The sequence below is a fragment of the Alexandromys fortis genome, unplaced genomic scaffold, assembly GCF_014885135.2.
Source record: "Alexandromys fortis isolate MF-2015 unplaced genomic scaffold, M_Fortis_MF-2015_v1.1 scaffold_9, whole genome shotgun sequence".
NCBI lineage: Eukaryota > Metazoa > Chordata > Mammalia > Rodentia > Cricetidae > Alexandromys > Alexandromys fortis.
In genome coordinates this window covers 19,783,127-19,810,708 of record NW_026067892.1, presented here as the reverse complement: position 1 = coordinate 19,810,708, position 27,582 = coordinate 19,783,127, and the positions used below count along the sequence as shown (strand labels likewise).

Sequence of the window (27,582 nt, the reverse complement as noted above, 5' to 3'; positions counted from 1 at the left end):
AGCCAGCCACGCCACCCGGCACCTCACCTCCCAGTGACCCTGATGGGTCTGGGTCTTGAGCTGGAAGATCCAGTCTCCAGCGATGACTTCAGCACAGTGGGGCACGGTGAGGATGACAGGGCGGCACAGGAGGAGGCCTGTGGGACCACAGGTCACCGAGGGGCTCAATACTGTCTGGGTCCCTTCCGAGAGGGGGCTAGGGAGGGCAGAGGGAGGCAGTGAGCAAAGGCTGGAAGTACTCATGCAGCAGGGACATACTCCATCCCTGCAGGGCCCAACTCTATCTCTGCAGGGCTTCCAACTCTACCCCTGCAGGACCCCCAACACCACTGCTGCAGGGCCTCCAACTCCACCCCTGCAGGGTCCCCAACTCCACCTCTGCAGGACCCCCAACACCACCCCTGCAGGGTCCCCAACTCCACCCCTGCAGGGTCCCCAACTCCACCCCTGCAGGGTCTCCAATACCACCCCTGCAGGGCCCCCACCTCCACCCAGAGCCTGTACCAAGGCAGTGTCTGCCACTTGGGAGCCTGGGACTGCCAGGCACTACAGCAGTGGGAAGTAGGGACATGGCATAAACTGGAAATTGCAGTCTAGATTTTTGCTGTTACGTCAAAAGAGTCGCAGCCAAAGTTTTGCACAGCCTTAAAGGTCTAGGGTTTTAGAGAACATTCTGGTCTTTCTTTTACTTTAAAACAAAACAAAGCAACAAAATAAAATTAAAAAAAAAACCAACAAAAAAAACAAAACAAAAACCAACCCATTTGAGGCCATTAAAAACAAAACAAAATAAAACATAGTGGCGTATGCCTTTCATCTCGTCACTATGGGAGGCAGAGGCTGATCTGAGTTCGAGGCCAGCCTGGTCTACATAGTGAGTTCTAGGACAGCCAGGGCTATACAGTGAGACCCTGTCTCAAAAAAACAGCAAAGCCATTTGGGGTGTGTGTGTGTGTGTGTGTGTGTGTGTGTGTGTGTGTTTGCATGTGTCTAAGTGAGAAGACATCTTACGGGAGTCGGTTCAGCTCTCTTCTACCAAGTGGACTCTGGGGATGTAACCCAGGCTCGCTGACAAGCACTTTTACCCGCTGAGCCAGCTCACGAGCCAGCTTTTGGTACATTTTGATTGCATGCTGTTACACTGCCCTCGGGAGAGCCAGTCCCATTCTACTCAACCACCAGTGTGTCAGAAAGAGAGGTGTGCCCGTGCTCTTGGAGGCGTGCAGGGATTAACATGAGGAAAAACGTCCTTACAGGTTCCTCAAGCAAAACCCTTCTTATCTACCTGTATAGTCTCATTAACTGTGACTGCAATTCAGATGGAACAACTTCTCATAAACAATGTACTTGGCGCGTGTACATATGAATCTGTTCGTGTTCTAGCCCCGTGTTCGAACTGAGATGTCCAGTTTTTCTTACTAGCTGTTATAGTTATCTTTCCTGTCGATTTGACTGAGTTTGGGGTCACCGAGGAGATGAATCCCTGACCTGCCTGTTTGTGAGGGTGTTCCTTGAGGGGGTTCGGTAGGAGGAGAAGCCTACTTAGGTAGACAGTGTATCCTGTGGGCTAGGGACCCATACTGGATGAAAAGGAAAGAAAAAAAGAGGGGAATGTTGGACCCTGATGCTCACCCTTCTCTGGTTCCAACTATGGATGCTTCACGCTCCTGTGACCACAGCTAGAGAGGCTGTCACTATGGTGAGCCCAAATTAACGCCACCTCCTGAAGTTCTCATCAGGCATTTGCCACAGCAATGGCACAGAAACGATTCCCTCATTTATAAATCCCCTTTACATAGGAGGACTTGCTGTGCTGGGTTTTATCCAGTTAGAACATGCTCTCTCTGGGGGACCCTGGGCACTGGGGACCAAGCCCTGAGGGGCACATGGGAATATCTGTGCCCAGGGTGGGCAGAGGAGAAGGGGTGCTGCCTGGCCAGGGCTGGATTGTCTACTCACAGGGTACTTTCAGCTTTGTTGATCAGCAGATACATCTCATAGAACTTGCCGGGGGGGATGGCTCCATTTGGCACCAACAGGCTGACCCCTAGGAAGGAAGGAAGGTCATCAGGAAGGGGGTTAGAGGAGGGAGAGGTGATGAGAAGAATGGGGTGAGACCTGGCTTAGGGAAGGGAAAGGATTAGGGAGAGAGGTGGGGGCAGACACAGGGAAGAGTCAGGCCACTTGGGCATAGCTGATATGCCCAGGAATACAGGGGCCTCTAACATTGCTGGGGACTGTGTGTGTGTGTGTGTGTGTGTGTGTGTGTGTGTGTGTGTGTGCATGTGTATGTGTTGGGGGGGGATCAGAAAGCCCTTATGCTGGCTCCATGCTGACTCAAGACAGGACCCTAAAAAGCTGCCAGCTGCTACTTTCACAAGAAGAGATGGGCACCCCTGCCCTGCAGTCAGTCACAACTAGGACCTCTCTGTGGGACTCTAATGATAAGAGTTGTTCTCCCACCCTGACAGGGGCAGGGAAGCCACTCCAAGTGGTTGATCCAAGACTTCCTTGGCTTAGAGAGGCCCAGGCTGGCCTGATCTCAAGTCTCCTACCAGACTTCTCTATGTATTATCTACCTGGAGCTTTACTTTCCCATCTGAGCAATAGGTCCAAGGGCCTACCTGTGCCAGGAATGCTCAGCCTCCCACCCAGGCAGCCAAAGGTGCCACTAAGGCTGCTGCTGGGGTCTCGAGGTAGGCCCAGGAGCTGCTGGGAACCAAGGCTGGCACTGCGCAGGTGCAGCAAGTGGGCATCCCGGGAGAAATCGCCTGGGTATGTGCCGGGGGGTAGAACGCCCAGCAGGTCGGCTCCATCAGCCAGGCCGGATCCAGAGCCAGTGGTGCTGGAGTTATAGACCTTGATCTTGAGGCTGGGCAGGGGATCCAGCAGGGGTGAGTTAGTCATAGGGATCTTATCAGCGGAGTCCTGCAGGGCATAGACGGGCCCACGGTAGATGCCGGCACTGGCTGTCAGGTCTGGAGGGGCGGCCGGGTGCAGGAGCTGCGGGTTGTCTGCAGGGGTGAATGCGATTGTCAGGATCACTTTCCCTGCCCCTCACCACCCTGGCCCTGCTCACTCTGCCCCCTCTATGCCTTCTGCCCTCTCCACATGTCTAGCCACAGAAGGCTCAATTGCCACCTGTTACTTTAGACAAACGGGTCAGGATACCAGGGAGCTGTCGGGACCCCAGCTCTGGTGACAGCTACACTACTCTGGGGTCCCCCGACCATCGCCGCTACCCCAGGTTTCTCCTGCTCCTTACTGGGCCTCGCAGTCTTGAAGTTGACAGGGTGGAAACCACCAGTGAGGGCGGCAGAGGAGTCGGTGATGTCCGTGTCAAAGTCCCGGCAGTTTCTTCGGTACACAACCACGCCCACTGCCATGAGAACTGCCACAACCACGAAGATGGCCACCACGAGGCCTGCGTACAGCGCCACGTCTCCTGAGGGTTCCAGGACTGGAGAAGCAGTAGAGTTAAGTGAGGGGCAGGCCCTTTAGGGTCCCAAGGAAAACCTAGATTCTAGGCTTTGCCTGCCAAGATGACCTGCAGGCCTCAGGCAAATCTCACAACTCCCTCCTCCCCACCTCCTGACGCCCCCCGCCCCCAGTCTATCTCTTCCTTAGTAGCTTGTCTCAAAATCCCTGCCCTGCTTATTACTTTGAAGGTAATAGAACCAATAAACCCGATTCACAAGCTCACGCCTGGCTCACTGTTGAGGAGCCAGTGGTGTGAGGCTCAGAAACATGAGAGCACACAATTCCACCTAAATGACAAATCTTCGCTCCACGCTTACCCCTTCCATATGACCAAAGGCCCTGGCTCCCCGAAACCTTAAGCAGTCTCAACTATGCCAAGGATGGGAGGTGGAGTGGGCGAAGGGAGTAGGTGACAGGCAGAGCAATGGATGGAGGAGAGGTGGTGAGTGGATGGGCGAACAGAGATGGAACTGAGGGAGGCCACCCATGGCTACACCTCCTTCCTCCAGCAGGGGGCTATGGTTGCAATTAACTACTCATGGCCAGGCAGGAATGTGGCAAGGTCAGGGATAGGGTCCGCAGGTCATTCTAGGAGGACGGGAGTATCCTGTCCACGCCATCCTGTGTGCACTCAAGCACACAGGCACATGTGGTTACTGAAAACTTAAATATTACGGGTGTAACAAAGGAGCTGTGGTCTTTTTAAGTGAAATATAAATTTTATTTTATTTTTTTAATATTTATTTATTATTTATTAAGTATACAACATTCTGCCTCCATGTATGCCCACACGCCAGAAGAGGGCGCCAGATCTCATTACTGATGGTTGTGAGCCATCATGTGGTTGCTGGGAATTGAACCCAGGACCTCTGAAAGAACAGCCAGTGCTCTTAACCACTGAGCCATCTCTCCAGTCCAAATATAAATTTTAAAAGCCACCTGTGTTAAGTGACTATCACAGCAGCCAGCTCAGGCACAGTCAAGATGGAGGCCGCTAGATGGCTGTTCTTTGACCTTGCTTCTTTTGGGAGTTCCAAGAAGCTCCCATACATCATTAAAAACAGAGGAACTCTGGGAGAGGGAGCCTGAGTTCCAAGACCTGGCCGTCTGCACCCGTAGGGGAGTCCATGTCTCGTGGCATAGAAGGCCATGGCTTCCAGCTTGGTGAACCTGCCCATTTTCCACACTGTCTTTCTACCTAACAGCCCTCACTAGGACTCCCCAGAGTATCCTGGCAACCAGGGAGCCGCTAGAGACTCTTCCTCAGAGCTGACCTCTCCCCTCTCTCCAGAGGCTCCTGTCCCAGCAGGCTGCTCCTCCCTAAGCTTGGCTGGCACACTATAATGTCCTCACTCGCACTGGGGGCCACTTGCTTGGCGATTTATACTCTCTAATCAGCCACCAGCCTGGCCTCTCGGGGCGCTGGGCTGAAGACTTCCCTGCAGGTTTTATGATTCCAGAATGATCTGAAATTGTTCTTTAATTACCACAGGCCGATCTGAGGGAGAGATTGTATTGCCCTGATATTGCAGTCACAGCAGCAAGGGCCCTAGGGGCAGGAGGAGTCCCTTGGGAGCTGAATCAGAGCAATACTACTGGTGCCGGCCAGAGTTAACTTGGGAGGTGTGGCCCAGCTGATAGGGGTACAGTGTGGGGAACAGAGGTGGCCAGACATGACACCGTCTCCTGGCATGTCTCAGAGAGGAGGGACGATGATTAAGACCATCTGCTTCGGCCACAAAAAAATCCGGGCTCAAGCCCGGGCTCTGCTACTTCCCGGTTTGCTCCTTGGACAAATTTCTTCTTCTCTCTGAGACTCCGATTCCTATTCTATAACAGGAGGGTGAGGGGGAGTCCTGGGGCCTTTCTGCCAGCCAAGAGTCTGCTTGCCTCTCTGTGATAGGACTGTGGCAAAATGCGTGAGGTACAGGGATCCCATGGTGTTGTACTGGGGGGGAGACAGTGTCAGCTCCCCCTGCCTTTCACCCCACACCCGTGGCAAGCCAGCCAAGGAGAGCCAGGGATCCCCAGAAGAAAGAGGACAGTCATGAAATGGGACTTACGGTGGCTTTTAGGATCGTTTAGAGTTCTCTTATCTGTCAAGGGAAATAAAGGGAAAGACGATGATGACACCAGCGGCAGCAAAAGGATGGTCGAGAAGGTCACGGGGGCGCGGTATGGATGAAATGAAGGATGCGGGGCCAGACAGACGCCCTGTGGGCTGCTCTGCTCAGGGTGGGCACAGCGGCCAAGGGCTGGGCAGGGGCAGAGGGGTCTGTCACCTGACTCCCGAGCACTCACTCTGCACGCACAGCCCGTCGGTGCAGTTCTTGGAGTCAAGCAGCGCCCCGCTGCAGTCGCGGCCTCCGTTCTGGGGTGGGGGCGCCATGCACTCACGGCTGCGCCAGTGTGCGCACTCGGTGCTGCAGGCTGACCACTTGCTCCACTCGGTCCATGCTCCGTCCACTGTGGGGGCACAGCACGTGCCGTTATGTATGCAGACAGCAACACAGACACAGTAACAACAGCACGGGCCTGCATGCACACATGCACACACGCACGCATGCATGCATGCACGCAACATATCGATGTGCCAATCAACAAATCGATACCATGTCCACACAGTCACAGGCAGTTAGATGTGCTCAGGGGACAAGAGCAAAGATACTTAAGGGTTACCAGTACACAGAGAGCCTAAAACCCGGGTAAGAAAACAGCACAAAGTCACATATTCACCACCAAGGACAAACACAGCTGGATGGACATGGACCGGAGAAGACAGACAGGAAGGAGGTTGCTAATAGGATGAGCAGCTGTGGCCAGTAGGCATCTCAACAGTTACATTCAGGAAGTTCTCTTGGCCCCTAAGAGCTCTCAAAGCCAGAAGTCCTATCTAGCTTAGCTCACTGCCTCTGATTTCAGCTCTCCGGCAGCCTGGGACAGACTCAGATGCTAGAGACAACAAAGGATGCCGAGGACCTGGGGTCTGGACACTTTGCTGCTCAGGGGAAGGTAGCAATCCAGCTCCACACACATCCCGTAGGTAAAGGAGCCTGGGAGGGCATGTGACTCCTACCTGGGCACACGGTGGTGCAGGCTGTCTTCTGGAAGGCCTGTCCCTCACAAAAGGCCCCTCCGTTGAGTGGGGCTGGGTTGGTGCAGGTCCGCGTACGCTTCTGCCAGCCTCGGCCACATCGATTAGAGCAGGGTGACCACTCTGACCAGCTGGACCAGCCGCCATTCACTGTAAGGATGGGCCATCACACAGTTAGCACGGATCGGGGTTCCTCCTGATATTTCACACCCATCACCCACCTTTATCCATAACCCAACCACTCCGGCTGGAACCCTTCCCCTACGGGACTGGGCACTGAGACACCACAATCAGAACCTGACAGGGACTACGAGGTCACTATCCCATCCTGGCCCTTGTACAGCGACACAGGAAGACTGGAGGGTTAACACGTAACCAAGGTCACCCAGTGTGTGACAGGGTACCTGGGCTTTGACTTGGGACTGAATCCCAGGACCGGACTTCCTAGTACATTTCAGTTACTGCCGCTATGTTCTACGCTCCATCCTTGGGCCCCCCAAAAAGAGCAGAGAGCAGCATGCAGGCCTGAACCGTATCCTTACCTCTACAGGGACAAAATGACTTGAGTGTGGCGATCTAGCTGCAACCCTACCTTGGGCCTAAGTCAGGAGACGTGGGTCTATTTTTAGAAGTAGCCAAGGGGCCCACTCCTGGCTGGGGACCCAGAGTGTCTGACTTGGCCACTGATCTCTCTAGATTGCCTCTCCATACAGTTGAGGGGGCCCATTGGCCCTTCTGGAGGTCAGGAGAGGGGGGATGTGCTACCTCAGGCCTCCCCCTAGCATCCGAGAACTCCCACCACAGAGGACACCCAGGAGAAGCACAGTGTATCCCCAGCAAAGCACCCATGCACACCATAGACGATGACCGTGGCGGTGGTGCTCCGGCGCTTGGCCACAATATTCTTGGCCACACATGTGTAGTTGGCCGTGTCTGACAGGCGAGCCTGGCGGATGATGAGGTTGTGGTCAATGGTGAGCAGGAAGTTGGTGTCCTGAGTGGGGTCAATGACATCTTCATTCTTGAGCCATTCGACCTGTGGAGGGGAGCAATGAAGGCTCAGTGGTCTGCCTTCTGGCGCTGGGGATAGGCCTCCTGCAGAGGGGAGGAGGGGTCCAGCCGTAACTAGAATACCGGTCCTGCCTATATCCACACCTAGGTTCATGCCTGGCAGTAACAGGCACCAACATCACTGTGGGAAACATCATTTACCAGCAGAGTGATCTTAGGAGACCCAGGGCCTCAATCTTACCAACTGTAAGATGGACCCTGAATAACACCCACCCCACGGGGAAGGGGTGAACGTCACACGCTTGGCTCAGAGAAGTACCAAACATGCACAGGCTGCTAGTGCCTGCCCTAACCGGACCCCCGAGCTCCTCAAAGCTGCAACCCCCGCAGCAGGACCCCTGGGCTCAGTCCTCAGCTCTGCTACTCACAGCACCACAACAGAGATGGTCACCTCATCCCTCCCATCTCTAAAGGGGTGGCCTTGCCCACACTGCAGGGCTGCTGAGACCAGAGCCAGCAGGTAGCAATCCCCCCAACTCAGGTGCCCATGAGGGCACAAAAGCAGCCTAAGAGACCAGTACGAAGTTTGGGGTCTTGAAAGCTGAGTCCCGAGTAAGAGGCCCGTCCTTTGGTGCACAGCCATCTGTCCCCTGTGAACTTCTACAGCAGCGGAGGGCATGCGTGGGGAAAGAGGAAAGCCGTGTCCAGCTGATAGAGTGGCTATCCAGTGGTATCTACAGGTGTGGTTTCCTAGGTCTGTGTCAAGTGGGGGGTCAGGGGCTAGACCTAGGGTCTACCCAAGGATCCCTGGGGGTTCTCCTTCTGTGAGGCAGAACCACAGAGGTCTGGAGGCTGTGTTATCACAGCTGCTGGTAAGTGCCCTGCCTGGCTGGTCACATCCCTCTCACCTCAGCCACAGGCACTCCCTCCGGTGGGCGGCACTGCAGAAGGACCTCCTGATCCAACGCCACCTCCTTTGCCAGAGGCTCCTGGTCAAAGTTCTTGCGCAGGTCTGTGAGGAGAAGAGTTTCAAGTCTATCAGGTGAGTGCTGGAAGGGAGGGTGAAGTGCCCCTTGTGGCCACTAGGGGGCAGAGTATGCCTAAGGACCTGTTTACAGGCTGTCTTCACCTGGGGAAACAGGGTCCACTCCGGGACCTTGCCTAAAAGCTGCTGGCTTCCCTCCACAGGTGGCAAGGGCTGCTGGAAACCCTGGGGCCTGAGGAGGCTGGCTTCTGGGCCTAAGAGTCCACATGAGCTGGCATGCACATGTCCCCTTAATGGATATTTCTCTCTAACATTAGTAGGGAGACGGAGCGGGTTAATCAAGGTAGCATACAGGCAATGCGGATGTAGGCTCGGCGACTCTTGGTGGTTCCCGAAGAGCTCCAGGCTACACACTGGCACCAGTAGTCCTCCAGCCCGAAGAGCTCCTCCACCTGCTGTCTTGACACCTCGATCTGCACCTCTCGCACCCGCAAGCCTGGGAGAGAGAGAAGATGGGGTCCTCAGTGGCCGGGGAAGACACTACCTCCATTTTATCCCAGTCTGTGGCTCCCCTGCAAAAGCTGACCGGCATCCACGTGGAGCTATCTATAGCCATCCCCCAGGTCTGTCTGAAAACTAACGCCAGTCTTTGGTATCCTCAGACCCATTCACTACCCAGCTAGCCTGTGCTTGTCAAAGAACGACCATGTTCCACAGACCCCTCAGCAGAAAGACCCAAGTCCTCCACAGGGCCCCAGCGCACTGTCCCTTCTATGCCCAGGGTGCTTCCAGTTGGGCTACCTGCTGGCCGGTCCAGGCAGGAGCCGCGAGTATGTCTGTCCCTCTTGTCCTAGCCACAGCTGTTCTCCAGGGCCTGTGGGACCACTGTCACTATGCACAGCCAGTGGGACACCAGAAAACCCCAGTTCTCAGGGCTGGCAGGTGCCATGTGCTCCTGATAAACGAGGAGCAAGAGCCAGGCTGGCACTGTTACTAGGAATCATGGGGTTGCTACTGCTACCACGGGTCATCATCTGAGCATCCCAGCGGGCAAACTGCCTCTTGCTTGGGCTAGAACTCATGGCTGGCTCTGATTGGCATGAGAAGCGGCTCACAGGCCAAAGAAGAATACCGAGTGGTTTGGCAGGGCCCAGACGGCTGATTCCCTGCCCTGCCTGGCACTGCGCATGAGCCATCTTATCGCCTCCCCACTGGAACCTCTTGTTAACATAAAGAAGCTCATGGGCTCAGAGAGGCTGAGTGACTGGACCACAATCACACAGCCAGAGGAGCGATGTCGTATGGATGGCAGGTTAAGCTATTCTCTGCATAGTGAGATCAGATCTCACTCTGTGGACCTGGGCTGTCCTCAAACTTTTCATCCTCCTGCCTCAGCTTCTGAGAGATTGGGATTGACGGGCCTGCTCGTTTTGTTTTGCTTCTAATTCATTTATTCCTCAGATTTTAGACGAGAGTGGGATATCAAGTCTTTTCAAAAAAATTTATTTATTTATTTATTTATTATGCATACAATATTCTGTCTTGTGTGTCTGCCTATAGGCCAGAAGAGTGCATTAGTTCTCATTTTGAGATGGTTGTGAGCCACCATGTGGCTGCTGGGAATTGAACTCAGGACCTTTGGAAGAGCAGGCAATGCTCTTAACCGCTGAGCCATCTCTCCAGCCCCTCAAGTCTTTTATTTTAGAATTCCAGTACCAAGCTCACACCAGCGCCTGAACCTCTGGAGCAGAGCCCAGTGGTGGTTAAGTTTGGGATGTGGCTTATCTGGGTGGGCCTGAAATCAGGGCTTTTGAAGGCAAAGCAGAAATTGAAGGAGAGAGAAGGTGGCAGGGTCAAAAGGAAACAAACAGGGAAGACTCAGACCGGGAAGGGAACAGCCATGACCAAGGAAAAGAAACAAACAGGAAAGAGAAGGAGGAGGAAGAGCGGGAGAGAGCAAAGTCAGAGCGCGGCTGGATGCCGGTGCTGCTCAGCTGGGGTTGCTGGCTCTGTCGGGGTCTCCCCTCTGTCAGGAGGCACCTGTGCATGCTCTCTTCCTAGGTCTACATTCTGGGAAAAGCATTCTACCAGCGACAGGGCTGGCGACAGGCACCTTCTCTGAGCCAGGAGCACAGGGGCTCGAGGCCCTGTGGGAGATGTTTAAAGCTGCTGAGGCTCCACCTGGCAGCAGTGCGGGCCTTACCTCAGCAGGAAGGGCCCTTGTCCTTCCTTCAGTAGGGTCTGGGCTGCATTCTAGTACCACTTGTTTGATCAATCATGCAATATTTACAAGATAGAGCATCCCCAAAATGCTTCCCCAAATTTAATTAGTTTTGTTTGTTTTGAGACATCTTTCTCTGCATAGCCTTGGCTATCTTGGGATTTGCTCTAAATACCAGACTAGCCTCAATCTCAGAGAGATTAATCTGCCTCTGCTTCTTGAGATTAAAGATGCGCTTTGTATGTGTGTGTGTGCATGTATGTGTATGCACACGTGTGCTTGCAGGTGTGGGTGCCTATATGCCACAGCACGCATCTGGAGCCAGAAGATGGTTTTCTGTGTGTCCAGGGACTGAAGTCAGGTGGTAAGACAAGCGCTTTTACCCACTAAGCCATCTTGCCAGCCAACTTTATTATTTTTTGCTATGTAGGAATTGAACCCAGGGCCCTGTGAATACTGGCAAGCATTCTATACCACTGAACTATAGCTGTACCCCTCTTCTCACTTTTTGAGACAGTGTCCCAAAAACTTGAACCTGCCATCCTCCTGACTCGGCCTCCTGAGTAGCTAAGCTCACAAGCCTGTACCATGAGTCCCATTCCAAAACCAAAACCTTCCGAGCGCTGACAAGACCTTGCAGGAGTTTCAGGTTCTGGAACACTTGGACGCTGCATTTTTTCTTTTTTTTTTTTTAATTACGGGGACTATCTTATTCACAATCTGGGCAAATTCAAAGTCCAAAAAATTCCAAAATCTATAACATTTCTGGTCCCAGATGGATTGACATGGGCTACTCAGCATGTGTGAGTTTTTTTCTAGTATACCAAGGACAACTGTTGTTGAGGGAAACACAGCATGAATGTGACTGGAAAAATGGCACCATTTTCCCCAATGGAAAGTTCCGGAAGGACAACAGCAGGGTTGAATCTTGTCTGGTGCACCAGGGCAAGACCGGCCACTGTGCAGGAGGGTGGGACAGAACTAGCTCCCCGATGGGGGCTTGTAGCTAACTGGGGAACCGGAGGGGATACTGAGGCCCAGGGGAGCATCGTGGCTGTGTGGCGTCTCTGGGGGAGCCCAGGCAGGACCAGCCTCACCTGTGGCCTCATCCAGGCTCTCCTGTGTGACGTGGTCGTTCTGACTGACCCACTCGCCATTGCACTTGAAGTAGATCTGTGTGGCGGGGACTGCGCGGCAGAGCAGTTCCACGGGCTTGTTCTTCACAATGTAGGCGTCCTGGGGCTCCTGCAGGAAGTGAGGCAGCTGCTCCGCGGGTGCTGATGGCAAGGAGTCTGGGAGGACTTGGCCACCTAAGTCAAGAAGACCTGTGGAGGGAGGGAGCACCATGAAGTACGGGATGGACACCCCTCACCCTGGGGACCTGATGTCACTCCTACACTGAGCCTGTGGCTTTCCCATCATGCTTTGCATCCAATAGGTCAGACTTTGAGGGTCTGGGAGTGCTAGTGGTCCTTCTTCCTTCTAACTGGAGAAAGTCGGGGAGACCAGAGGTGAGGACAACTGCACTGTCTCTTACCCTGGCTCTGCCTGGCTTCAGTCATCTCCCACAGCGAAGCCTCAACACACAGGCTGAGGCTAAAGCACAAAGCAGGCCAACTCTGCCCCAAAGCCACCAGCCCCAGCCAGGCAGGCTGGTGACAGAAGCATCCAGGACCAGCAGAGAGGTGGGATGAGGGGGCAGGGTGTAGTGCCGTCAAGCCCAGGGTTCTGAGCATCCTGCAGCCTCTTCCCAGGCTCACACCCTTAGCAAGACAAGAAGAGAACCTTCAAAGCACACAGCTAGGCTAGGTGGGTGGCCACCACGTCCCCCACCCCCACGTGGCCTGGTGGAACCGCCAGTGTCCCTGGAAAAAACAGCACCTTGGGAGGTGAGACAAACAGGAAGGGAGGAAAGCAGGCCAGGCCTATGATTGGTCACAATTCACTTAGGAAAATTGGCTCTGCATCACAAATGCAGCACAATCAGGCAGCCCCGGACAAGCAGTGGGGGGCTTGAGCTCCTTGCTCACAATTCCTGGGAAAGTGGAATCAAGCACACAGGGTGGGGCGTGCATGCGGCCCGTCCCACCAGCCATTGAGCTTGTTGAGGAAGTGGGGTCCTGGGTAGCCTAAATAGGGATCACGCACTTGTCCCTCAGAGTCAAAAGTCTGTGTATGATCCTAAGGAATCCCGCGGCAGCCAGAAGGGCAGGGGATACCGGGTCTGCAAGACTATAATAAGTAAAATGTGTCTGTTTGTTCTCTGTGTGCAACAGGAGGCTCTCCTAAGGCTGGGGTTGTTATGGGAGACAAAACCTGGACAAAAAATTCTTGTTTTAGTGGGGTGCGGCGGGGGAAAGGGAGGGTACAATGCACAACCCACCCCCCTAACCTAGTGGTAAACACAAGAAACCAGCCAATAGGGCGCGAACTCCTCTGTCTCAGCATTCTCTATGAGACCCAGAGTGAGTGTATGCTGATGGGTGTCCTGTTCTTTGGCTGCTGAGGAAGACTGGGAGGAGAACACCAGCTTCCCATCGGGCTGCTCTGAGGATCACCCGATGGACACACTGCCCTGTCCACACAAGCCACTGAGGATTTGGGAACAGTCGAATTATCTGATTCTTGCAACAATTCTCTATTCTGTTGCCCTCATTTTATAGAGGAAACACTGAGGCTCAGAGAGCCTGATCAAGTTGTTCGAGATCACACAAAAGAGCTAAGGTTTGGGGCTGGAGAGATGGCTCAGAGGGTAAGAACACTGGCTGCTCTTCCAGAGGCCCCGAGTTCAATTCCCAGCAACCACATGGTGGCTCACAATCTTCTTGCCAGCAGTACATTGTATGCTTAATAAATAAATTTAAAAAAAAAAAAAAGATGGAACCACCTTTTAAAAAAAAAAAGCTAAGGTTTGAACCCAAAAAACAGAACATCTGGACTGGACACGAGGGGGCTCAGATGTGGTGGCCTCAACCAGGTCCTGTAGCACCAGCCAAGGATAAAGTACTTGGGGTTCCTATGCCCACACTGCTTGGAGGATATTTCCTAGCCCCTAGATACCTCCCGCGGTCATCCTCGACAGAGTCGCTTACACTTTCTAGCGTAGTAGCAGTAGATGAGTCACTTTTAATGGCATCACAGGGGCCACAAAGAATTCCCCAAGTAAGGAATTTCTCACACAGCCAGAGTCAAGGAACTCAGCATGAATTTATTCCTAAGAGCTCAGTCGCCATTTGGAAAAAATACTCAGTATTAACTGCACATCCACGTCATCACGGCCCTACTCACAATAGCCAGGAAGTGGAATCAGCACAGACGCCACGGTGCGGATGACCGGACAGTGAAAACGTGGCGCACACACCCTGTGGGGTTTTACTCATCCACAAAGGAAATGCAATCTGCAGGGAAATGCGTGGCTATGTGTAGTGGTATTTCATTTGCATTTTGATAAATAAAGTGTGCCTGAAGATCAGAGAGTAAATAAAACAGCCACCCCTGGGCAGCCTTACAGACCAGGCAGTGGTGACACACACCTTTAATCCCAGTAGCCATATTGGTTGCCATAGAAACCGGGCGGTAGTGATGCATGCCTTTAATCCCAGCTCTAGAGAGGAATATAAAATGGGAGGAGATAGTTCCCAGGCTCAGTCTCATTCTGAGATTCCTGAAGGCTGGATCACCATTTTGGACTGAGGTGGAGGTATGGGCCAGTGGCAGGATGTTTTGCTTTTCTAACCTTCAGGTTGAACCCCAGTATCTGTCTCTGAGTTTTTATTAATCATGCTACAGACATGAAAATTTATCTTAAGTGTGAGTTACCTGGGCTCAGAAAAACAAATAATACCTCAAGTTCTTGCTTACATGTGGATCTGTGGTTCCTAGCTTCTACTACACATACACACACATCAACCATATACACAGACACACCTCAAACACACCTCAAACACACACACACATACACTTTTCATCTATTCCAACAGCTTACTAACTGGGATGGCAGGGAGGCACCTGCCGGGCACAGCACAAGTTCTTGAGTAGTGTGGACACTATCTGTCACAGCTTTGCGGCGACATGACCAGCTAAAGGAGGGCCAGGGAACATTCGTGTTGGCACAGTGAGATGCCCCACAGCTTCTGCCACTGTTTCCCTAGGATTAAAACAATATTCCACAGCACCCTGAGGTGTCATGGCACACAGAAAGGCGATCGCAGCCCTAAGTTAGCGGTTCTAGCCTCCCTACTTTACAATGGCCTTCTAGCCCAGGGGTGGGACCAGGCATGGAGCACAGACTGGGCTCACTCTAGGCTTCTGAGGATGACCTTGAACTCCCGGCCCTTCTGAGATCCACCTCCCAGGTGCCAGTACCACAGGTTTGCATCTTCAAGTCTCACTCTTAACTTCCTGTCCCTATGGAATGAGAGCTCTGTGGGGGTGATTTAAATGCCACTAGTCCCACTGCCCCCCACAACTTTAACACACACACACTTCCAGGGACTTGGGAAGACCTTTCTCCCCTAGGCTACTTTGACAGACCAACAGCTACCCTTAGATGCCACTGGCTAGCCGTTCCAGCTAAGACACTAACCTTGGAGGGCACACCTTGAGTCTGTACACCTTGGGAGGTCTCCGCCTCTTTTGTCCCATCTCTAAGGACAGGTTTGAGTCCACCCACCATCCTTCACTCCTGCTAGTGACAAGTTCCCTTTTCTCTTGGCCACGGACACATGGGCAGGTGTGGAGCCAGTGGGCCACACCGGCACTGACTGTTGGAGCCCTGAGGCTCCTTAGCAGTTTTACCGGCTGTTTTGGGAGGCAGGGGATGTACCACACTCTTCCAAGGGACCTCAGTGTTCATGTGAGGGTGTTGAAGAAAAGCAGTGGGGATGGCAAGATCATGTGTTCCACAGGCTTCTCCCCTAGAGCTGGGCTATGTTGGTAGTGAAGACACCAGCTGCAGAGGTGCCAGGACCTATGGTACTACAGTAGGCAGGAGGCAGAGGACAAAAAAAAAAAAAAAAAAAAAAGGCCAGCTTCCCAGAGGTCCCAGACCAAGCACTCTCTTTTCTTTTCCTTCCTTCCTCACTCCTTTCTTCCTCCCTTTAGTCTCACTAGGCTGCCCCCAAATCTGCAATACCCACTGCTCCAACCTCCTGAGTGCTTGAGGTACAAGCACGTGCCACCAATCCCAGTTGCTCAAGCATTCTTGTCACTCTTATGAAGGGAGAATAGTTCTGTTTCCCCTGTGGTGACCTTGACCCCAGGCTCTATTTGGGCAAGAGTGAGCTGGTGGTCCAGAGCCCCTGACCTGGTTCAGTTTAAACCAGGAGACTGGAGAAGGTGGTTTTCCTCTTGGGTCTCAGTTCTGGTCTGTTCGCTTCAAGGTGTGACCATGAAGGTTATCCAAGAACTAGATAAAAGTATGCTTTGAGAACAGCGGTACCCACAATACGTGTGGCAGGTGGGAGAATCTGGAAACCTGCACTTCATGCTCCTTGGGGTCCACCACTGTCACCTGGACCCCATAAAGAAAGCTGGTCTGGAGACCTGCATGCAACCAGCTCAGAAAGGGGGAGAAACCAACAACATCACACAGCAAATTAACCCAGCCAGATCAGAGTTCAGTGCCAGAAAGATGCCCAGCTGTGGCAGAATACAGGGATAGGACCAGCATCCCACAGAGGAATACAAGCACCCATCATCTTTTTTAGAGGCCAGACTTTGCTCCCAAGGTGGAGGTCCCAGTACAAAGCTGCAGCTTGATGGGGAGGGTCTCGACACCTCCATCACTGGCCTTTGTCCCTGGAGTTGAGGGACCCTGGCACGGTTCTAGGTATCTATTTACAGCAGAGCAGGGCCATGTGTCCAGGGCTGGCTGGCACAGACAGGGAGGAAAGGAGGAAGCGGGGGAGGGTAAGGGAGGTAAGTGCAGAGCTGCCCCACGCTGGGCACATTTATCATCAGTAATCACCGGGGTTCTTCAGCTTCTGGACACCGGGCTGATTCTCCCAGCCCTGACTCCCACTGCATGGAAAATCTCTCCCTTTCACTGCAGGCCGCTGTGCTCAGTGGGAAGCCGGCAGAACTGGAGGAGACAAGCCAACGTATTATTATGTTTTAAAAACACAAACTCCACAGGCTAGACTCCTCCCTGGACTCAAAGCTCTGCCTCCATCTGGCCCTGGCTCCTATGGGGTTCAGGCTGCGGTCCCCCTCAGAGGCTGTCACAATGCCCGTTACTGATGACAAATGGGGGCTGGCCAGCTTGTAGGACACCAAGTTATTCCTAACAAAGAAGGCTTCTCACCCAGTCCCGTTCCCACACCCTCCACAGACCCATCCATGCCTGTGATGTCATTTCCTGTGATGACCACAGGAACTGGACTTTCCAAGAGGGCCAATGGGGCGGGAACTTAGACCCTGAGGAGCCCAGATGTCCCTGTGAGGTCCCCTCTGAGGCTCAGGCTAGAGTGGGGGTGGACACAGTCCTTGAGTCACTGGGCCACCCAATTCACAGAGGCACTTCCCCTGAACCCTGGACTCCCTGGCATGGACACCTACAGTTAACTTCAGTGCCAGGCTTGGAGGGGTCAGAGCTATGAGAACACACTGTCACCTTCCTCCTCTATGGGTAAGGGGACCAAAGCCTCTCATTCACCTAGTCCAGAAAAGGATCTCCAATCCCCCTCAGGGCATTTACAAACCTTTGTGGTACCACACACATCAGCCACGCACCCCACTTTACAGGGCCAGAAACTGAGGCTTACAAAAGCCAAAGGATACACCCAGGCTCACAACTACGCTCCTGTGGACCAGCGGGAACAGCTTCGTCCGTCTCCTCAGAGGTGAGGACCAGGCCTCAGCCGCTTACGCCCACCATGTGGGCCCCTTTCCTCTTGGCCTGACTCCACCATGCTCCAGAGCTGTTTGTGGGCACCTCAAACTTGCTTCCGCCGTCAGGCTCACGCATCCCACGTCAGAAATCACCTGTGACTCTTTCTCCAGACATCAGAACTCCAGCCTTGAGGTCACTGTGCTAATACTGCCACCCCTTCTCGGGTCACGGCCAGCCTCCCCGCCCTTTTTTATTTGTTGACTTGCAATGCCAGACTCCACCAAACACTCAGTTGCTCACGTGGGCAAGGTGGGAAGTATTCTGGTACCGTGGACGAGGTGAGTGTGTTCCTGGTACTGTGGATGAGGTGGGAAGTGGGTTCCTGGTACTGTTGATGGGGTGGGTATGTTCTTGGTACCATGGACGGGGTGGGTGTGTTCCTGGTACCGTGGAGGAGGTGGGAAGTGGGTTCCTGGTACCGTGGACGAGGTGGGAAGTGTTCTGGTACCGTGGACGAGGTGGGAAGTGGGTTCCTGGTACCGTGGAGGAGGTGGGAAGTGTGTTCCTGGTACCGTGGACGAGGTGGGAAGTGTGTTCCTGGTACCGTGGACGGGGTGGGAAGTGTGTTCCTGGTACCGTGGACGAGGTGGGAAGTGTCCTCTTGGTACTGTGGAGGAGGTGGGAAGAATGTTCTTGGCACTCTCTTCTTTGACCCCACAGCCAAGCCCCTGATGCTGAGTGGACCCAGATGCTGTGGCTAACCCACCTGATGCTTCAGACTGCATGGTAAACGCCCCACCTCCTTCCTGCCATCTCCTGCCCTGCTGGCAGCACCAGACCTCCCCCCACTGAACTTGTTGCTTTTTCTCAGACCACTGGACCCACCCTGCTCCCGGCCTGGGGTGGTCTTGAGAGTCCTCGGCTCTCCTTCCAATGGCTTCCCTCATCCTGCTTTAGACACCCACTCACTTCCTGCTCTGGAGCCATCCAGAGCCCCTGGGACACCCCTCCCTGACCTCACCTCAGGGCCTCTTTGAAATGTAGCCTTTCCCCAGGTTCACGGCTCTTGGGGAGCCATTTCAGCTCCAATGCTGTGACCCCCCCCCAAGGCCTTCCTGAGACGAATCTCCCCACGTTACCCATTCTGATCTTCACCAGGGGCCGCTCACTGTGTCCTTGGAGTACAGTCCCTAAAGATACCAAGGTCATTATAAAGCAAACTTCTTGAGGGCCTGGGGCCCTGTCTGTACAGCTGGGCCCACTGGGGAGGCAGGCTTTTGTCTGGCTGTGCTGGCCAGCTTCTCTGGAATTGGGGAGGCGGTTAGGGTACAGGGAGTGCCTGGGTCCAGGGAACAAGCACCTTTGGAACACTGGATCCTCAGAGCTCACTGAGACCAGAGCGGGCACATTTTGGCCTGAAATCACACTGCACAGAGCTGCAGATCCTGGGTACTAGACCCCCAGGGGCATAGAAGGAACTTTTTTTTAAAAATCTTTCCTTAGGGCTGGGGACAAAGTTCAGCAGTAGAACACTTGCCTAGCAAGCACAAGGCCCTGGGTTCAATCCCTGACTCTACAAAAATAAGTTAAATTAAAACCTTTCTCTGGGTGGTGGCGGTGCAGGCCTTTAATCCCAGCACTTGGGAGACAGAGGCAGGTGGATATCTAAGTTTGAGGCCAGCTTGGTCTACAAAGAGAATTCCGGGACAGTCTGAGATGCTACACAGAGTAGCCCTTTCTTAAAAAACAAAAAGCCCTTTCATTTGCTTCTAGTAGAAACATTTTTCTGAGTCTGTTCTCATTATAAAGGTAACCACGCCCTTGACATTAAGAATGGTTTGGGGAAAATAAAGACCACCCCATTCCTACTGTTGCCCTGATGGCTTTGATTATTTTTACTGTTTTGTGAGAATTTCATACTTGCATGGGCATGGCCTCTTCCTCCCCCATGCTGCAAGCCATCAACTACTCACGTCCCACAATCATATTCTCCTCTCCAGGCTCCTACCATCCTGTGCCCTTCTCGGTCTGAAACATGGCTGCTCTTGGAGAGTCCACTTCCCACTGGGCCTTGATTTTCTCATCTGGGAGATGGGATTGTTTCAATTTGCTTTGTCAGTGTCAAAATGTTGGGCTTATCAAATTCAGAAGGCAAAAACTCTCTTCTCAGCTGGGCTACCCCCTACCCTCGTTGCCTCTAGAAGAAAGACAGGAGGGGCTCCAAGGGGTGTAGGGTGCTGGCCAACAAACAGCATCTGGTTTTTTGAGACAGCAGTCTTGCTATGTAGTACAGGCTGGTTTTGAACTTGCAGCAATCCTCCTGCCTCCTGAGTACTGGAACTTCAGGCATGCAACCATGCCTGGCTGGGCTAACATATTCATAGACGACTTCAGGATTCCAGGGCCTCCCCCCACCCCCACGCCAGCCTCTGCCTGGCCTGCTCTGTGATGACATGAACTGTAAAAGGCTGATGCAAGCTGGAAGAAGGGAATGAAACAGACTCCGTGGGGCAGATGGAGCTGTTGCCGGCCCCCATGGGACACGGGGCCCTGCTCTGCCTGCCTGTTTGCGCCTGCTGATGTAATTGCCAGGCCGACTTGGCTCAGGGCTCGGCCTGCTCACCTGGTTTTCCGAGTGAGCTGCAGGCGGAGGGTGAGAGGGCAGGAGGGCAGGGGGATGACGGCAGGAGCCTGAGAAACTACATGAGCATGCGCTCCAGACCACAGGGCCCACACTGTCACTTCAGGGGAGCTGGCCCCATCTCTGATGCCCCCCCCCCCCGCACTTCCCCCTCCCTGTGGCCCAAATCTGGGACTTAACAGGTTCTTGGTCAGTTCTCACCCGTGGAGTTCTTGGGTAGAATAAGGAAGGAATGTAACACTTGAACAAGTCTCTGGTCAGCTGCTAGCCTGCGGGGTGACTCTGAGCCAGCTGTCTAATCTCCTGAGGCCTCAGTTTATTATCTGTAGAATGGATGTGTTGGTACTGAACCCACTTCTGAGGCAGTTGGGGGCCAGAGAGTGAAAGCCCACTAAGGCATATGGATGGCTATGTGCCATCCATGGCTATGGCTTGGGAAGAGGAGCACTTGAGTCCCAGGGAGCCAGAGCTACAGGCTGGGCAGAAAGGAAGCCCAGGAGCTCCCCCATGGGGAGGAAGTGTGAAAGAGATGTACCAACTCCCTGAGGTCTTAGAGGAGCTACCAGAAACATGCTGGGGCAGAGAGCTGCTAAGAACCCCAGAGGTACCGAAAACAGTAAGGTTGCTGGCTGCATGGTGAGAGCTGGACCATCAGGGAGGCTATGCCTCTGAGTACCACATGGATACTGGCCTTGTAGAACTTTCTCTGCCCCTTCCCTACAAAAGGGGAAAGGAGCCTCAGAACATGGTCTCCCTGATTGGGCCATAAAAGCCCCCAGGCTACAGAGAGTCACTGGACAGTACCAGCAAAGTTGGTACTTGGGGGTGGGGACTCCCTTCTAATTAGGGGCGGCGGCAGGAAGGCTACCATGGCTAACAACATCACTGAAGCTGGGATTAATGGCTTACCAGGCCACAGAGTTTGAGAGGCAGACCTGTTCCCAGGCTCCATACCCAACACTCACTGGTCAACAGAATCCTCCCACAAGCCCTTGCAGGTGGAAAATGGGCACGGGGGGTTCGGGTACTTGCCCACGTTCATAGAAGAGGAGAGTCAGCACCCAAGCTTGAGTCCCTCCCTCCACCTCATGCTTTTTAAGCTCTTTGGTGTTGCATCAGATCAACTCAGATCAGTCATGGTGAGCTCCTGGGAGGGTCGGAGGAAACTTGTCACACAGAACCAAAAGGAATGGCACGGTCACATGGTGCCAGCTCTGCTCCCTGTTTTTTTGCACAAATGCACGAATTCTCACTTGTTAAACAGATGTGGGGCATCCAGTGAGGAGGCCACAGGGACACACGGGAAGAGGCACATAGAACGGCCCCAGGCAACACCAGAAGGCATGAGGCAACACCTGAAGGCACGAGACTAGAAGCCCACATCTCCATTAGCGTCCAAGTCATGCATAGCACCTCAATTGCTTCCATAACTTTGCAATGTTACCTGAAGTCACTGACAGTAACTAAATGGTAGAGCTAAGAGTCAAAGTCAGGTGTCCAACCCAGGCAGCGGATGGGCCACCAGCAAAAAGCTGTGCCCCCTTAGCCTGCTTCCCCTGAAAGGAACAGGGAACTATATTTTAAAATGTCCTAAACTTCCTCCCAGTTCAAACACCTGTCCCTCATTAGCCCTGGGCACAGGCAGTGTCGCCGGGGAAAGGGAGGCTCTCAACTAAGGGAACTTGAAGCTCTATGGCCTTGAGTAGCCAGCATGGCGCACTCCCTCTTGGACTATCCATCCTCTGGTTCTTTTACTGGGCATTTGTGAGGCTCAAGAGTGGTTCCGTTTCCTATGGGAGAGGGGTCAGCCATCAGCTTCCCCAAATCCCCTGGAATTCAAAGTTCAAAACAATAGAAGCGTTGGGTCGCCCTTGATGTAGAGGTTTTGGTTTTGTAGTGGCTAATTTTAGCTGAGAACTCCAGCGTTTTCCCAGCCACGTCACTGGTCACTGTCTCGTCGCTGGCCCTGGACAAAAAGGCCTTGCTTTTCCTCCCCAATTGTTCTCAGCTGGGAGCCGAGGACTGCATGGAGCTCCAGACAATTCCCTTTGTGCCTGTTTCCGGGTGGCTCCTAATAACTCAGGGACTGGTCAGCCTTGAGCTCTCAACCCTAGCTAGCTCTCAGCCTGGACCCCTGAAGCATCCACTCCCTGTTCCCAAGAGGTGGCCTTCGAAGGCACAAAACCTGCAACTTCCTTTCAGGCTTCAGGGTCAGGGCAGAGCGAGGTACTAATGGGATCGCCACAGTTCAGAGGATGTGAGCGGCCTGAGGTCACACAGCACCGGGGCAGAGCTGGTCCTGGAAAACATCTATGTCTATTCCTAGGCCGATGCTGTACGAACGACATGCAGAAATTCTATCGCTTCCACCAGGGGTGCCCAAGTCTGACCGTGACAGCATCTGGGGGTGAAAAGTCACTTCCTGCTTTGCTGTCCTTTGCCTGGCTACTCCTGGATCCTCCCTCAGGCCTCACCTGAAAAGTCTCCTCCGTAGAGCCCTGCTCTGACTGAAATACCCTTCACCCCAGCAAGCTGGGTTATCTTTCTGGCTTATTTTTCCTCACTGCCCACATGGCCTCCCTAAGTTTGGGTGCATCGGCATTGGCATGCTTCCTTGTTAGTATCCAGACCCCAGGGTCCCAGAGGACAGATTCTCTGCAACAGTCCAATCAATGTATACCATGTATGTGGGCACTGAGCAATCTAAAGATCCCGGGACGGGGCCTGGAGATCCCAATGTACCAACTGAAGCTACAGGGTCCCAGGAGACTGACTGGGGCAACAGAGAGGCTCTTGCGGCTTGGGACAGGGACATCTTCAGATGGCCACACGATGCTTTCATTTTGAATAGCATGAAGGCATTTCTTTGTCCACTGTAGTGCCTCTGGGTTAACCTGGCATACGACAGAGAGTTTTCATTGTTTGAGGCCTGGTCTCAAGTAGCCCAGGCTGGCCTTGAATTCACTCTGTAGCCAAGAATGACCAGGAATTTCTCAACATGGTCTCTTCCTCCTGAATGCTAGGATTACCAGCCTGTACCATCACACCTGTTTGTGTTGGGCTAGGGATCGAACCCAGGCCTTTCTGCATGCCCAGGCCAAACACTATCAACTGAGCCACGTCTCCAGACATTTCTGTAGACTGTAGATGCTTCAAGTGCCTCTTGCGTGAAGTACTGAAGTTTCTGAACTCTCTAGAAGCCACACCTTCCCACATAGACAAGAGGAATAAGAAGCCTTCGGGAGGCCAAGGACAGCCCCCACTCCCAGTCAGCTCAGGGTGCCTCCCTGTAGAGGCAGGCTGCTTCTGTGGCCTGCCCCTGCAGCCACTCCAGCCGGATAATTAGAGTGCTCCTTGCAGGCCCTGGTAATGAGGGGGTGTCTGGTGCCAGCGGTAATTACAGCCTGGTTGGAAGGCGCAGGGGCCGCCTCCAAGCCACATTACAAAGTCTGCAGCGGGACTCCGGCCCGACTGCTCCCTTTTTATGGGGCTGGTTAAAGGGAGGGCCGAGGAGCTGATGGAGAAGCCAGCTCAGGCTGGGGGCTGCGGTCTTGGGAGAGTTGAGAGCTGAGAGTCCAGGCCTGTACTGCTTTGAAATTAGGTTCCTGCCTCACCCCTATCCCACCCACGCCAACATTCCCATCCATGGGAGAGGTCAGACTTGCAAGGACACCAACTGAGTGAGACTCTCAGTTGCAAGGCTCTCAGCTAGGCCCAGGGTCATAGGCCTTAGGCAACAACCAAGATGACACAGCACACCTATTTACTTAGCTGATGGTCAGGGCTTTAAAAAAAATGTGGTGCCATCCACATAGCCAGCAAGGGCAGATCCTCAGCTCAGGCCTACAGCCTGTGTCCCTGCCGGTAATGATAGAGGGCAAAGAGCAGGCAGGGCTTGGCCAAGCTCAAGTGCCCTACAATGCTCCTCCTGCTACTAGGAGGCCCATTGGAATGGTCCTCTTTCTTTAAACAGGACTCGGGCCAGGGTGTTGCTTGGTGGCAGCACACCTTGTTTAGCATGTTCAAGACCAGACACAGGGTTTGAGCACCAGGATGGGGTCCAGGGTTCAGAATCCCAGACTCGGGTTTCTGCAGGGATCCTAGGGTCTAGAAAGGTACAAAGCCGGCACCACAAGGGTCTTTTCTCTACCATCCTGAGCCCTGTGGGCTTCAGAATATCAGGGTATTAGTGCAGATGGGAGAAAGCCATTCGAGGGGCAAATTCGTGGCTGTCTGACACAACCCCAGACAAGACTAGTCAATAGTGGCACACTCAATACAGAGTACAGCTGAAGATTCCACCATCCCTGATTGACTCAGTCCCCATCCACCCTCCTTCAACCCAGGGAACACCAACTGGAGGTGGACAGCTTGACTTACTGAGCCATTTTCATGCCTGCTGCCCCAACCCTGTGAATAGACGGCACCCTCAGCAGACTCCTGTTAAACCCCAGTGTAGACCAGGGGCTGTACAGACCCAAAGGCAGCTTTTACAGGGATGCAAGCAAGTACCTGGAGAGTCCTCCAACACAGCTGTGGGCATTTCTGCGCTCAGCTCCCATTCCCCCCTCCCTTCCATAGTCTCTTCCTGGGCTTCTCTCCCAGCCCAAATACCTGACCCCAACAACCACTGCCCACTGGCCTCAGGTGATTCAGAGCACTGTAGTCTCTAAGATGTCTCCCCTCCTCCACTCATAGCCTCTAATCCCAGAGAAAAGGTGGCTGCTGCAGGCTTCACAGGTATATAAGAACTGTCCTAGAGGGTAGTGTGGAATGGGATTGGACAGGGTGGACACAGCCCTGCCAGCCCCGACCTCACTTTCACAGCTTAGGTCCTGAGCCCACAGGCGCTACACGAAAGACAAGGAGTCCCTGAGACTAGGGGAGGTACCTTGCCCGTTCTGCCAAGCCAGAAAGCAGGAGGCATTTCAGAAGGACACTCTAATTAGGAAACAGGGCAGCCAGCCACACCCTGTGCAATCAAAGGCCTACAGAGTCTAGGCCCAGCCTGCTCTCTGACCCAAGGCAGCTTCTACCTTCTCTTTGGGACTTGGGCAGGGGCCCCAGTACTCCCATGCCTTCTCAGACAGCGGCTCCTGGCATAAAGCACTGGATTCTAAGATGCGTTTCCTATACAGAGCTTTGGACTTGGACGCGGGAATGGTGCCCATGAGGCTAGTGGAGCCAAGAGCCCTCCTGACAGAGGCAAGGGCAGCGAAACCATGTGGTGAGCCACCGAGTCCTGATTCTACATGTCCCCGCCAATGACAAAAGTTCCCTTTGGCCACCGGTTTGTTTCTGCTCAAACCCAAACTGTGCTGTCCAGACAGAGAGTGGTTTCCACCTGAGAAACTGCCTGCCCTGTTGTCTGCCCCAGAGGAGTGGACGGGACCTGTGTTCCACCCTCCACTCTGCCCCAACTACCTGTGCCATTAATCTCGGGTTTCTGTGTCCTGATTTCCTCCTCTATAAAAGAGGAGTCACACTGAGACTCCCAGGCCACTGCTAAGGTAAACAGAGTCACAGTTTAACAGTAACCAATAGGGGGCTGAGCAGGACACTGGAGTTGCAGCGTCCAAGTCTTCTTCAAGACTCCTACTATTTGGCTGTGTGGGGCTGAGTCTTTCGGTTCCTCAGCCTCATCCATGGCCTTGGATAGGTAAACACTAGATTAGGATGAATGCAAAAACACTTTATAAACTATAAAGTGCTGTCCAAGCCTAAGATCAGACATTATCATTTTTTTCTAACTATTTTACTTCACTCACTGACCTCCATCCATCCTGCCCATGATGGCCACTTCTATCCCAGCTTACCTCACAGGACTCTTAGTGGCATCTGGTTTACAGGACCCCCCCACCTCAAGGCCTGCACCTCGGGGCCCAAAGTCCTCCTTGGAGCGGAGGAAGAGGGGCTTTGAATGCTCGGATTTCTGGTAGGAAGATCTTTACCCAGCACGTGAATGCTCTGCAGGGCTGAGAACCAAGCCCAAGAGAAAGAACCACATAGGTGTAAGGAGGCAGGAGGAGCACGGTAAAGAACTTGCCACACAATCCCACCCTTGGCCCCTCCTGCCTTTTCCTTGTAAGGACTCTGAGAAGCATAACCTGGAGGCCCCATGCTATGTGGCTTCTGGCAAGGCCCAACCTCTCTGTGGATCGCCTTCCTCAAAAAAAAGGAAGTGCTAGGATCGTGGCTTGTCTTGAGGGCCTAGGTGCTGGGGAGTAGGAGCTCTAGGAAAAGTCTATCAACTGTTGGGGAAAATCCCAGCTGCCTAGTTGTGCCTGGGGGTTGGGGCTACATCTGGAGGGGCAACTGCAGCCTGGACCCTTAAGAATGGGAGAGACTGCCAGTCTTTGATGGATCTGCAAGCTCCCCTCTCATCTGGGTGTGGCAGCAGGGGGGCAGAGACAGGCACAAAGAAGTTAATGCGGATGCCACCAGCCTCACCAAGAGATGGGGCCTGGCTCTGCTCCGCCAATAGCTAAGGACACCAGTATCACCCAGACACTGAAGGGGCCTGAGTAAAAAGGGATCGACACACAGGACGGGAAATAGCCTTGGATAGCTGTGGGAGTTTTAGGTGGGTGACTTTGCTTCTCTGGGCCTTACTCTTCACCTGAAATACAGAGTGCCTGGAATCAAACAGAATAAGCCCAATCATATGTGGTATCACTAGCTAGATGGCTGGCATAAAGAGGAAGCTAAAAATATTCCCGAGTTAGGTATTACTTTTCTTGGACATACCGGCTAAGTCTCTGGCCTTTGTTTTCCTGCCTGTGAAGTGGGTGTGCATCTGCAAGACCATAGGCAGGGCACTTATGTAGAGAAGGCACACTACATGTTTATGGGAGCTACTGAGACCAGGTGACCTGGCAGAGTTCCCCGCACACCTGGCCACAGTCACCTCTCGGCCTTGCAACAGACACCAAGTTGTTGTCAGGTCCCAGGTGGCTGTTGGGCCCCCAGCCAGAAGCAACACCACCTTCCCAGCCCACGCACACCTCCGAGGAGCACCTGGCACGAGGAGGAGGGAGCTGGCTGCCCAGCAGTGGGATGCCAAGGAAGAGAGAAGCCAGAGCCTAGGCAGGTGGCCCTGGGTGTTACCCACTTCCCATTGGGGCCGGGCAGAGAGACACGGGCCACCTAGGTGACTGACTGGTTTGGAGGCCTTCAGGAGAAGGAAGCCAGGGCTTAGACTCTGAACCACTGAATCACAGTCAGCATTTATTCTTTTTGGCTTAGAAACCTCAACCCCAGCCTCCTACCTTTTCCATGAAGTGATAGAATTATTCCATTTAGTGGGGGGGGGGGGGGG

General features: G+C 53.5%; 1 protein-coding gene across 2 annotated transcripts in view; it reads right to left on the bottom strand.

Annotated features, from left to right (window-relative positions):
- The window catches only part of Unc5b (unc-5 netrin receptor B), a 69,422-nt gene that overhangs the window by 9,040 nt on the left and 32,800 nt on the right, over positions 1-27,582 (bottom strand). The window contains exons 2-12 of one of the 2 annotated variants that reach the window (XM_050141875.1): positions 11,889-12,116; positions 8,923-9,066; positions 8,494-8,597; positions 7,430-7,610; positions 6,557-6,724; positions 5,782-5,946; positions 5,544-5,576; positions 3,266-3,460; positions 2,625-3,014; positions 1,960-2,047; positions 28-196 (exon numbers count right to left, since the gene is read on the bottom strand). In XM_050141875.1, the coding sequence (XP_049997832.1) occupies positions 28-196; positions 1,960-2,047; positions 2,625-3,014; positions 3,266-3,460; positions 5,544-5,576; positions 5,782-5,946; positions 6,557-6,724; positions 7,430-7,610; positions 8,494-8,597; positions 8,923-9,066; positions 11,889-12,116 (1,865 nt within the window). The remainder of the gene's footprint in view (positions 1-27; positions 197-1,959; positions 2,048-2,624; positions 3,015-3,265; positions 3,461-5,543; positions 5,577-5,781; positions 5,947-6,556; positions 6,725-7,429; positions 7,611-8,493; positions 8,598-8,922; positions 9,067-11,888; positions 12,117-27,582) is intronic. The other variant, XM_050141882.1, reaches the window with a different exon arrangement.